This window comes from Phyllostomus discolor, chromosome 4 (assembly GCF_004126475.2).
Source record: "Phyllostomus discolor isolate MPI-MPIP mPhyDis1 chromosome 4, mPhyDis1.pri.v3, whole genome shotgun sequence".
NCBI classification, from domain to species: domain Eukaryota; kingdom Metazoa; phylum Chordata; class Mammalia; order Chiroptera; family Phyllostomidae; genus Phyllostomus; species Phyllostomus discolor.
The window spans coordinates 123273284-123287118 of NC_040906.2; the positions used below are offsets into that span (position 1 = coordinate 123273284).

The 13835-nt window shown below is 35.5% G+C and overlaps 1 protein-coding gene across 2 annotated transcripts in view; it reads right to left on the reverse strand.

Moving 5' to 3' along the window:
- Positions 1–13835, reverse strand: part of PKHD1 (PKHD1 ciliary IPT domain containing fibrocystin/polyductin) — a 450921-nt gene that overhangs the window by 18890 nt on the left and 418196 nt on the right. For both annotated transcript variants that reach the window (XM_036024228.1, XM_028510816.2), the window contains 3 exons: positions 9849–9956; positions 3490–3648; positions 791–913 (listed from right to left, as the gene is read on the reverse strand). In XM_036024228.1, coding sequence (XP_035880121.1) covers positions 791–913; positions 3490–3648; positions 9849–9956 — 390 coding nt within the window. The remainder of the gene's footprint in view (positions 1–790; positions 914–3489; positions 3649–9848; positions 9957–13835) is intronic.

Sequence of the window (13835 nt, forward strand, 5' to 3'; positions counted from 1 at the left end):
TCAAGCAGAAAATACCATGATAGTTGGCTACTACTTGGAAAAAATAAGAATATTCTTCTCTTTAGAGCATATGTTTCAAAATGTTTCAGAACTGTGGAGATTATATGAATATTTTTCATACATCATATCCATACTTGGCAAATCCCTCTGGTGTTCTGCCTGCTATCTTTCTCCTTTCTCTGTCCTTAGATGGACAAGGGCAAAGCACTGGTTTGAGGCACATACCAATCTTTCTGCTTGGCACCAATCCTAATGGCAATGTAACAATATAACAAGCAAAGTCATTTGGCATAATGCACAATGCAAGCAAATAATACATTTTGCTAAAAGAATGACTAAATAACAAAGCAGAGCTTAGCAAAGCTGACTCATTTCTTGAGGGGTCTATATTCAATCTAATTTGCATTGTTGGTATTTGGCAGCTGCACTCTCTTCTTTCCCAAATCCAATAATGTTGCCAAACTGGCGGCTTTGCAATAGCTAAGGGAAAGATTATATGCCTATCCTCTGGTTTTCCCTTTCTCTGTGTAACAAATTCCAATGTTAAGCCAATAATATTCTACTAAGTAAGAAAATATAAATATTAACTTGAATAATTGGTTAATAGATGAGTGATCAGCTAGACTTGTGTATTCCTATGCTGCGGTATGATTTCCTTGAAGAATAACAAAGAAAAATAAAAGGCTATAAAGTAAATTGATTCAGAAACTGACAGCCAGGGGAGAGGGAGGCTATAATTCATCCATACTTTGTCTCTCTTGTGGGAATCCTCCCCATTGTCCAAGCTTACCTTCTCCCACTGTGGGGTCTTCTTTTTCTGTCTCCATCTGTGATCCTTGGTGTTTAGATGAGACATGGTTATAATTCTTTTGATCATTAGTCTTGGATTCAGAAATATCTTCACTTTTTATCTCTAAATTAATGAGAGAAAGAAGTGAGTGTTACTTGTTTTTTTTTTCAGAATAAAATAACATTTTTATTTGTAAATGGGCCCTATTGAAATGTTTCTCTTATATGCCCCCAGAAAATGACTGTGAGATACATGCAATAGAATCCATATAATGAATTTAGAGTTTAAGGAAGATAGAAATAAAATTCCATATACTGATTGAACATGTGAAATGTGACTAATTCAAATTGAGATGTGCTGTAAGTATAGAATATACACCTAATTTTGAAAAAATGTAAAATATATATTTCATATTCATACCATGTTGAAATAAATTTTGATATATTTGGCTAAGTAGCTTCTAGAAATTTACATTAGATGCTTCATGCTTTTGGCTATGTTATATTTTTATTGGACAGAGCTGGCATAGAATGTAATATATTTTTTTAACCTTTTATTCTGAAATAATTATAGATTCACAGGAAGTTGCAAAGACACATGGAGAGAGAACAATATTATTTTATTCAAAAGTAATGAATGTTAATTTTAGCAATTTGAAAATTATACAAAATATGCAGAAGGAAATACAAATTACTCATACACAGCTGATTACTGTACACTTTTCTCCCCATAATGGTCCTCTTGATCTCTTTATATATATATATTTTAAGTGGAAATTTAAGAGTCTTTGTTCAGGCAGGAAAATATGAGAATTTAACACAAAAATGTTTCCACAGATATTGAAAAGTTCAAAGAACAAAAAGAGGACAGTGGGGTAACTGATATATTAGCAAATGCAGAAGAATCTTCTCTAGATCTAGGAGAACAAAAGAGAAGAAATGATGTGAACAGAACTTAGTTGGAAGTCCCTCCAAGGCTGGTAGGTTATTTATAAAAGGGTGGATGAAAATTAAATTACCTACTTCACAGTATCATATAAAATTAAAAATTATGAAAAGTCTTTGCTTTCAAACCAGAAAACAACACACACGCGTGCGCGCACACACACACACACACACACACTGAACTTTAGATTTGAAAATAAAGATGAAAACCTGCAGTTCATACAATCAGAGGCAACAACACAGGCTGAGGAGATCTTGTTCTTTTTGAGAAAGATAAGTCCTCAAGCTTCCTTATAGTTTGTCCAGGCTGATTCTGACAGGGAGAGAGGTAGGGATGCTAGGCCGAACCTTGGTTCAACGTAGTGAATCTTCTAGTAATGGCATTATGCATCTTCCTTTCTCCTTTCTTTATCTTGACTTTCTGTCTTTGCCTCTCCTCATTTTGCCTCTTTGTATACTCACTCTTGTCACTTTGGTTTCCTAATATCTCCTAATACCGTAAGTTTCATCCATTCCTTTGATGAGGAGTGTCATGTGGGTGGAGTAAGGAATTTGCCTCTGTTGTCTCTCACACACTCTAAGAACAGAGTAGGAAGACAGAAAGAAGTCTCTTTTACAGAACCTCTTTCCTTCAGTGATTTTTCCATGTCTCCAGCTTAAAAAAAATCTGATTCTGGGAAAATATCTAAGAATATAGTTTCTATGCTCTCAGAGAAAACAAAGACAAAACACCAAGCATTTTCTTCCTTCTTCTGAAAGAAAAGAGGACCTTTCCCCCTGATTCTTGAGCTCACCTTTTGGAGGGTTACTTGGACAGCAACTCATAGAGTTTCAGAGAGTAAGATCTAGAGCTAAATGGCCTGATTTCTTTCTGATTGTGTGACCTTGGGGCAAGTTACTTAGCCTTTGCGTGCCTAATATAGACAGAGTATTTTGTACTCACTTCCCAGGGTTGTTGTGAAGATTAGATAAATTCATGTATCCAAAGTACTTAGAACTTGGTCCACACTGAGTGCTCAATAAATTTTAGCTTTCATAAGTATTGCAATTACTATTTAAGATTAGGCAATCCTTGTTTCTACTGTATGAACTGAGCAATTTAGCTCCATGTGGTTTTGATGGGAGACTCAAAAGTTGGAAAATGTTAGTTTGAATAACAGCTAATAAGCTTAGTAATCAAGAATGTTAAAGCTATTGTTCCAGGAACTGAATCTATGACCCACTCTGACTCCAGGAGACCATAAGCGGTTCCACCTTTGTGCTTTGGGAAGGCTGCAAGTAATTCAAGATGGTATCTGAGTTTTCGTACTCCAGGGTGAGAAGACCACCTGCCTAGGAAACAGCTAAAGACCACTCCTGAGGCACAGATAAAGGCCAGCACCCAAGGCAAGAGTGCTGCAGGTTTTTTTAAATCTAATTAACTTTTCCCTGAATTCCAAACCCCTTACCTACACTTGGTTCTCCTTATAAAAAGGGCCATTTAAAAATGGAATTTAAGACCATCTGTTAGGGTTACAAACCACTGTCTTCTCAAACTGCCCATCTGAATAAAGCGCCCATAAAGATTCAATCCCTCTCTCTGCTTATTGGGTCTGGTAGGTGACAGGCAGCGTGAATGTCAGCTTTTCTGAATATAGTTTAATATTTTATAAAAGTTTATAAAAGTTTCTCTTTGGGGGAAGAAAATGATATGTTAATATATTATACATGATGCTATTTTTCCTCCAATGTTTTCATTCAAAAATATCTACATACTTCTGCTTTTGCTTTTCTTAAACCAACAGCACACCAGACAGCACAGAGTCAGCCACGACACCACTGAGCACAGGGAAGCAGACAGGATGACCATTGACCTCTCCGACCTAGTCACAGGTAAGATGGCAAATGGCCTGGAGCGAGCCGTCAAATTGGTTCCTGTTAAAAAAAAAAAAGTCTCAATAATAACTATTAATAAGCTGCTAAAATAATATTGTAGAAAAATATGCTTACAACACTTAGTAGGTTTAATAAGTATATATTGAATTAAATGTTTAAATAAATGAACAAAGATGAATTCAAGATCTGTATTACTTAAGAACTACAGGAATCTAATTTCAACAATAATACACAATTGTTCATGCCAATGTCCAATAATGGTTAGGAATTCTTCCAATTCTCCCTTTTCATTTTCAGACATACCTTCCCCACCAATGCAAAATTTTAGCTTCATTCTTATGTTCCACTAGTTAGAGCAGAAATGCTCTTAGTTCCAGAATGTGTGAAACTACTTGCTGTGACATATGTATCCTATTTAAAATATGGCATGTAACAACAAAACGGGCACAGAGACTCCTACTACAGAGCCAAGAGAATTCTAATGTCCATGCAAATTTTGTTACCTGGAAAACTGGGGGTACAGCATGGTATATAGATAGAGCCACTTGGCTATGAAAGATGAAATAAGATGGGTGACTTTCTTTATAGAGTGTGTCTAAGAATTCATCTTGAACTCATCCACTTTTAATAGACTATACATTTTGATTCTCACTCTATTATTACATTTGAAACAAGGCATAAAAGAATCTAAAAAAAAAGCCTGGCCTATACACACAAAAATCTGTACACAAATATTTATAGCATTTCTATCCATAATCACCCACACCCAGAAACAACCCAAATATTCTTCAAAGGGGGAATGAAATAGTCAACTGTGGTTCATCCAGATGATGAAATGTTACTCAATCAAAAAGAGAAAAAGAAGAGGAAAATAAGAAGGAAGGAGAAGTGAAGGAAGTGAGAGACAGAAAGGGAGAGGATAGGAGGGAAGGTATGAGAGGGAGAGAGAAGGGAGGAAGGAAAAAAGGAAGGAAGGAAGGAAGGAAGGAAGGAAGGAAGGAAGGAAGGAAGGAAGGAAGGAAGGAAGGAAGGAAGGATTAACAATGTGAAAAAACTGGGATGAACATCAAAGACATTGCACTGAGTGAGGGAAGCCCACATCTGAATGGAACATACTGCATGATTCTATTTATATGACATTCTGGAAAAGACAAAACTATAGTGATAGACACCAGATCAGTGGTTGCCAGGGATTTGTGGTGGTGAGAGGGGAGGAGGGGAAAGCAGAGGAACACATAAGAACCATTTCTGAGGGAAATTTTTCTGCATCCTGACTGTAGCAGTGATTACATGAATCTGTACATGTATTTGAATTCATAAAAAGATATACCAAAAAGATAAATTTTACTGCACTTTTTAAAAATATGACAAATTTAAATTTGCCTATAATTTGGAAAGTAATAGATACATTCATTATCTTTGTTGTGGGGAGGGTTTCATGGGAGTATTCATTCATCAAAACTTATCAAATGGCGTGTTTTAAGTATGTGTAATTTATCATGTCATTTACACCTCACAAAACTGAAAAGTTAAAAAAATCTTGCCTATGAGTATGAGTTAGTTATAGCCAGCACTTTAAAAGTATAAATGTAAAAAAATAAAAGTAGTTTATTCAAACAAACAAATCAATCCCAAGTCTCTGCATTTATCTGAATCACTCAAGCAATAACAGCTTTTATTTTCTCTACTCAAGAAAACACCATGTTTTTCTTTGCTGTGCTTTTCTTGGGTTAAACCTGACAATTTGATTGAAAGCCACAGTCACATCTTTAGTCTCTTGATTCCTGGCTGACTCAGTCCCAAAGCTACCATAATAAAATTAGCTAGAAATGGTTCTACTTGAGACAACCTTGGCTTGTTTCTTATCAATTAGTTTCTTTTTATGTGCATCCGAATAAAATAAATGTAGCCCGGATATGGGGGAATGGATTTTACTAGGGGTTTGCAGAAGTAAAAACAAAATTCCTCATTACTTTTATCCATTTTCCAATGATTGCTCACTGATTATTTACTTTGCTTAGTGGATAAGTTATTGTTCTCATTCTTAAAATATTTATGAGCTAGTAAATGAAATGAGATACACATACAAATGTTTGTAATAAAAATCAGGATGTAACACATGCGACTGGAATAATGCAAATCAATTGCTTTGGAAGAATATTTTTTATTGATATGATCAGAAAAAAGCATACCCGCAGGAGGGGGTATCTAAGTGGGACTTTGAAGACTGAATACATAAGACAGAGAGAAGAAAAGATCAACTGATGTTTAGGAAATTAATGCTGGAAAGCATTTGAGACAAATTTTGCTGGGTATTAAATGTCCATCAAAAGGACCTTGACTATACTCTGAAGGCAATGAAATGTTATATAAGGGAAAATTCTGAGGGCCTGAAGACACAGAGACCAGTTTACAAGCCTAGATCAGTGACCTGGGTCTAAAGGTGGAGACCAGCTGCTTTTGAGTATTTTTAGCAGCACGACACTTTCAAAAATGCAATCTTAGAAATAATCTCAATATACTTACTTATTTATAAACAAATGTTTGTGCATATGTGTGATGGCTTTCTACACCCTGGGAATATAACCCTGCTGAACTCAGCAGGATTCCTCTGTGTTTTAGAACTTAGGCTCTAATGGGGCACAAGGCATATAGGCAATAGACAAACAAGCAAATACAGGGATACTCTGCCAGGTAGTGGTGTGTGCCATGAGGGAGACAGTGTGCTTGGAAGACTGGAGGTGGGAGCAGGGTGGGAAGGATGTCATAGAGTACATGATGCAGAAAAGGCTTATCCAAGGAGGTGACATTGGTAGAGAACCTGAACAAAGTGCTGAGTGAGCCATGTGAATTTCTGGAGAAAGAGTATTTCAGACATAGACATGGCAAGTACTATAGAACTTCTCTGGATTAGATGGCCCAGAGGCCCCTGAGGACCTACAAGACCTCCATGGCTCCAAGAAATGGTTAGAAAAACCACAGCCTAGACCCTGGTAGTGAGTGAATGTGGAAAGCCTGGGTGGAATGTCAGTAGTATAAACTTACAGAGAACTTCTCTCTTGGCAGTATCTTAGAAAGTTCAGAAATAAATAAATGAGCTGCATTAGTCAACATTTTAGAAAGACTGATGAAGATTCCATACATACTTGGTGAGAACAATTTAACTTCTCAGTTCCTCAATATCTGTATTTCTAAAATAGGAATGATAATTTGTTCCCTTTGTATTTGTTTCTCTCTCTGACAGAGAAGAGGAAAAATAACAAAACTTACTGCAAATTTTCTGCTTGATTCATAGATGAATGAAACAATAACAACAACACAAATGACTGCTTGTTACATCTATGACTTTAGAAATAAAAAAAAAAAAATGCATTGATTGGCCTGTCAATGTGGGGAGGAGAACTGCCTTCCGAAATGATTCTAGCACTAGAAACTGATATAGTTGGAAACAAGGAGTTCCTCTCAGTGTCTGTACTGCTAATCAACATGATGTCAAATTAAAAGCACAATGAGATATTACCTTCCACCTGTCAGAATGGCTACCATCAATAAATCAACAAATAACAAGTATTGGCAAAAAACGTGGAGTAAAAAGAACCCTTGTACACTATTGATGGGATTGTAAATTAGTGCAGCCACTACAGAAAACAGTATAAAAATTCCTCCAAAAATTAAAAGATGTGCTGCTATATGATCCAGAAATTCCACTTCTGGGTAATTACCTGAAAAAAACAAACAAAAACAGTAATTTGGAAAGATATATTTACCCATATGTTCATTGCAGCATTACTAGTAATAGCCACATTAAAGAAGCGGCCTAGGTGTCCATACATAAATGACTAGATAAAGAAATGCGACATGTATAATAGAATACTATTTAATAACAAAGAAATATTGCCATGTGCAACAACATGGATGGATCTGGAGGGTATCATGCCAAGAGAAATAAATGTGGGAAAGACAATTATATGACCTCATTTATATGTGGAATCTAAAAACAAAAATGCATAAACAAAATAAACAGAGGCTTATCTATAGATACAGAGAATAAGCTGATGGTTGCCAAAAGGGAGGGGTGGGGGATGGGAATAAAATGTAAACAAAACAGAATGTGTTGGCAATAAGGGTCACAGAAGTGGAGGCCTTTTTACACTTTCATTTTATCTTCCATCTATTTTCTTCTAATTTAAACTTTTGTAATCTACTTCTGCCAGAGCCCTACCTCAGACTTAATCTTGAAAATTATGAAGAAAAATTTAGGGCAAATGGCTAACGAAAAATGATAGTTCCTTAGTAGTCTACAAGTTATAGGGGGAACCTAAAATAAAGTAGTGGTCGGGTCAACATGAACACCAAGCTCAATTCAAAATCACAAGTGTTACTGACAAGTTTGAGTTACACCACATTTTACATTTTGTTTTATAACTTATTCCTTAAAATAACCCTGGTAAAGTATCCAGTCTTAGGTCACCACTGAAAACATTAAAGGACACAAGTCTTTAGGACCAAATATCCAACTTCACATGTGTTACCTCCAAAATATATCCTTGGGAACCCCTTGGTCAAGGACATTGAACATGTTTCTGGATGAACCTATACTTAAATTAGAATGCCTTCATAGATATTTAAATAATATCTGTCTAACATAATTAATAATAATATCACCTAGCCACAGAAAGTATTTCCTTGGTGAAGAAAAATGATCCAAAACTTGGAATTAAGGGGAGAAATGATTACAGATCTCATCAATGTCATACTGGAGTATTTTCAAATTGGCCCATGCATGGTTTATCCAGTTCTCTGGACCATAGTTTTCTTTAACTTAATATTTAATGTTAATTAAGGATAAGGCTTAATTAATACAAGATTGGTAAGCTGCAAATGATTTTTTTCCAATAAAGATGCAGAGAATATCTGTAGACATCTAACTTCAAAGGTTACAGTTTTATTGCCCCGTATCCAATTTAACAAACTCATGTCAGCAGCTCTTTTCCTGGCTGATCTATATCCTTCACATGTTATTTAACAGCTTCGCCTTCCTTCTGGTTCCCTCATTATGGGTTTAATAACTTGTTGACAAGTGCTCTTTATATATTTTTATGAAAGCCACATTCTTTAGCTTTTTGAAAAGTATGCTATGACAATTGGAATTTAAGTTTCATGAGGAAAGACTAATATCTGGCTTTAATTAAACATTTGGGCGTCAGATACCTCACATCAAAACATTTGGTTTTCTTTGTTATTTTCAATATCTGAAAGATTTAAATCCAGTAACGACTGCCCTGATGCAGTTCATAAGACTTTGTATTGTCACACTGGTACATAAATTACTTAAGTATCAGACTAATTTCTTTAACCAAAATTGATACTTCATTACAAATTTCTAGTTTTCATTCAAATGTGATATTACTACTTTTTAAATTCTTTCAGGTGGAATTTTGTTTTGGTAAATCACAATAATGCATGCAATATTTAAACATTTTTTTTCAAGGGGGTCACTCTGCTTTTATCAGAGTTCAGTGCTTTAAAAAAGGATGTCAGATATTGGCCTCTCATCTCTACCCTTCATAGAAATAAGAGGGTGGCATTTTACATAGTTCATCTGGCTTTGAAGTTTAACTAACACATTACCTGTTATAAGCTTGTTGAATAGTTATTACTAGCCTTAACAAATCAAAAAATTTTCAAGAATATTTCAGAAGGGAAATTTCTTTTTAATATGGTTTCAAGAAGAACTGGATTATGTAAGTAATTTTCACATACTTTATACCTATGCTTCTCAAGTACCAGGATTCAGGATTCTAAGTGGGCATAGTTGCTATTTGTGGGGTTGGGGGCAGTGGGTGAGGAGGGCAGAAATGGAAGATAAGAAGTCATAATACGCAATATCCCAGGGCATTCTCTTTATAAATTAAAACTACTTAATTAATATCCAAATAACTGTTCTCAAATGTCACAGAAAGTTTTTTTTAAAAGTAGGAAATTGTCAAAGTAAATTTTAACAACTGGAGGAAAATGTACATTTGGATGCTTGTTTACCGGGATTCTCCTGAGGCTTAATCTCTACATGTGTTCTTGCTTCTCACACCTGAGTAATATAAACAAGTGATGTTGGTTTTCTTCTATATTTAGATGACTTTTTACTCATGACAGAAGCTATTTCTATTATAAAAGAGAAGGGGTTATTTTTAATAAAAAAAAAAAACGCAGATAATAAGAACACATTGTGCTGAAATTACCTGGAGGGAAAACAACAGTAAAAATAAAGTGCCAATCTGACCCAGAGATCAGAACTGCCAAGTCAGAGAAGCTCACGTAACCATCCTGAGTTTCTGCCTGAGTACACCCTGCAAACAAACACGAAAATGAAAAGTGTTAGTCATCTAATCAAGAACAGTCTCTTCAAGTGTTCTCTGTAGAGGGGCAATTGGACAATAAAGGAAAAATATATTTTTTTAATTAAAGAGGTCACTAAATCCATCAGGGTTTTCTTACACAAGTCTTAGAACCAAATAATCTAAGGAAGAATAATAATGACAGCTAACATATGTTGAACCACATATTAAGTATCAAAATAATTTCTCTAACTAAAATTGATACTTGATTGTAAATTTCTAGTTTTCATATATTAACCATATATTAACCAGACACTATGCTTTATATACATTATAAATGTATTAGAAATCAACTACACAAAATCATTTAAAATATGTTATTATCTATATTATTTAGAGATAAGGGAATAGGCTCATAAAATTTTACATTACTTGGTGCTGGGGTCATAGCTCAAATGTGCCTAATTTCAGAGTCAGCATTCTTAACCACTACTATATCTTCACTATTTCATTAGTAAATATTTCTCGAGAAAGACTATTGTCTTTCTAGGTACTATTATCTTTCTAGGTGGTTAGTTTTTAGTGTCTGCCTCTTTTCTATCCAAAGGCTCTGTAGTTCATGTGGGGGCAGAGTGAGGCCAATTGACCAAAACATCAGCAATACATCAATTCATGACTGATAAAGATTTAGCAACTTCAATTGCCTGGACCATGGCTTCCCTGAATAAAATGCAAAAACAAAACACCTGACATCTTCTAAAAATAAGCCATCTATTTATAAAGTGAAAGAAGATGACTTAAGGCAGGATCACATGCACATTACCATTAATTAATTAGTCTTTTGACTCCACTATCTTCAGATTAGTTTGCTAATTACCAGCTGCTACATTTCACTCTGGAAAAGTCACTGTGATTGGTACAATGAACAATAAGTTAGGAGAGTGGTCTTAAAGTTTATAAATTGGTTGGAGATCTTTAAGACTGAAGGGTATTATAAAGATATATATATATGCTTAGTGTTACATTTTTTACTTCACTTGCTCAGTCCTTTTTTGTGAAAACATTGTCTTTCCTCATCAATTTTGCAGAGCTAACTAAACTTCCTTTTTTGGAAACATATTTTCCTTCATCTCTCCAGAGTTCCAAAATAAATAAAATGCCCAGAAAAATGGAAATAAATAAGCCAAGACTAAAATAAATGATAGGCGCCCAAGATAAATGCAGTTTATACTCTTTAAAACCTATATGCATCAAAATTATGGTCAATAAACTCTTGCAAACAATGAACTGCAGAGTACAGATGTTCAACATGAAATCGTTTGCTGCAGTTTTTCCTTTGACAAACGTCCTTATTGTTCCCATCTTTGGAGGAATACAAAGCAGCATTTAATCGAAATGTGTCCGTGGAACACAGTGAGTCTGCCTCATAAACAGCCGCCAAACTGCCTAATGGAAAGTGCTTTAGCTCCAAATGGGTTTGCTTTTGTGTTAAATACCAGCTTGCCTCAGAGATCTCTACAAAGATTCCCATACATATATCTATGATATTCTCAGATTTGAAGCATATGTGCACAAAAGCTGAGAGAGTTGCTGCCAAGTACAGTATATTACTCCAGGGTTCATCATATCTCTGGAATGGTAATTGTAAAGTATGCAAATGCCATTGACCGGTTTCCTGATCAAGCTGGTATGAACAATGGACTGGCTGAGGGAACTTGGGGCGAGATGGGGTGCTAGGTTTGTGCAAAACTGAAACTGATGACATGACTTGACAGGGAATGCTACCTGAGAATGTTTTCACAGGGCACGTAGTTTCTCAAGCACCTCTTCAGCCCCAATTCTCTGCCACACCATCTCTCACCCTAGCAGTACACACGGGCAAACTATTACATCATTAATGTTCAGGCTTTATTTTTAAAAAATACTAAAATATGTTTTCTAATACTAGGATCTATTATTATCAAAGAACATGAAGGGCCCTTGAATAATAGCCTTTGTGTATATAAATCTGCTTTTTTTGGTTAATAATCTCTTTTTTTTTATGGAGGAGATCTACTAAGACAAAAGAACATCAAGTTAAATTGCAGAATAAAAAATGTAGGCCAGATATATAGGTATAGTTTTGTTGTTATTTTGCTTTTCTTCAGGAAATACTTAGAATAAGTTATGCAATCCATCCCAAATGGATTGGCATTCTTTCTAAAGTTAAGGAGTATTTCAAGATGGTTTTAAAAGATACTTCCAATCATATGAAATGGGATATCTTGGTAATGTGGCATTCTAAAAACAGAAAATGACACAATATTTTTTTCCTACATGGCATACACACACAAAAATCTGTGCCTAGAAGACAACCTCACCCTGTTCCTCATACTTTCCCATTGAATCTCCCAAGAAGGACAATGGTGACAATACTGATCCAGGTGAGTCACCTAACTTAGCACGAGTTGGTGTTAATAAAATAAAATAGCAGTTTCATGCCTCATTGTGCATGGTCACAATACAATTCTAAACTAGTCAGTAATCAGATCCTTGGGGTGTGCCTGACAGAAAAATAAGGAAGGATTTTGGGGGTTATTAGGAGGGGGCAAAGTAAAGCATGGAGTCTAGGGAAGATACAGTATAAAAGTAAGGTATAGAGTACAAATAAGGCATGGAGTATGAGTAAGATACTGGATATAGGTAATGTATAGAGTACTATGAGGTACGACTAAGGTATAGAGTATGAGTAAGGCATGAAGTGTAAGTAAGGTCTGAAGTATAGGTAAGGTAAAAAATATGGGTAACTAAACTAACAGTACATATCAAAATAGTTGATAGTAAGTTTTATGTTCTGTGCATTTTACCACAATATTTAAAAAAATATCAGTAAGGCACGGAATATGAACAAGGCCCTGTGTGTGGGTAAGTGATAGAGTAGGAGTAAAGGTAAGGAATGTTGGTAAATTACAGAGTATGGGTCCAGTATGGAGTACAACTAAGGATATGGAGGTAAGGCATGAGGTATAAATGAGGTACCAGATACAGGTAAGTTATAGAGTGCAGGAAAGATATTTATCTGGAGGGGTTTGTACCCCTCCAGAATTCAAATGTTGAAACCTAATCTCCAATATAATGATATTTGGTGGTAGGACCTTTAAGGCATGATTATCCCATCAGGACAGAATCCCCAATGAATGTAATTAAGGGCCCTTATACAAGAGACTCTAGAGAGCTCCCTCACCCCTTCTGCCATGGGAGCACATAGTAAGAAGATGGCTCTCTATGAACCAGGAAGGACATTCCATGTCCTTCCCAGACATGGAATTTGTTGAAGATTTGATCTTGGGCTTCATAGTTTCCAGAACTGTGAGAAATACTTTTCTTTATTTATAAGCCCTCCAGCCTATGATACTCTGTTATAGAAGCAGGAAAGGACAAAGACAGATATGTAGTAAGGGTAAGGTATGCAGTGTGTGTATGGTTTAGAGTGTGCACTAAAGTGTAGAATATGGGGAATGTATGAAGCAGATACAGGGGTGTCCAACATTTTGGCATCTCTAGGCCACGCTGGAAGAAGACTTGTCTTGGGCCATACATTAAATGCACAAACACTAGTGAAAACTGATGAGCAAAAAAAAGGTTTTAAGTAAATTTATGGTTTTGTGTTGGGCCACATTCATAGCCATCCTGGGGTACATGCATTTTGGGGGCCATGGATTGGACATCCCTGATAGTAGAAGATAAGGTAGGTGAGTTTTAGTAGGCAGGTGATACAGGTATGTATCACTATAACATGAAAAAAAAGCTGAACATTGAAATTTTTAATGCTGTTGTGTTGAGATCAGAATTACTGTTGCATCTTATACATTCCTGACCAAAATTCCAGCAACAGCTAAATGGCACTGAAGA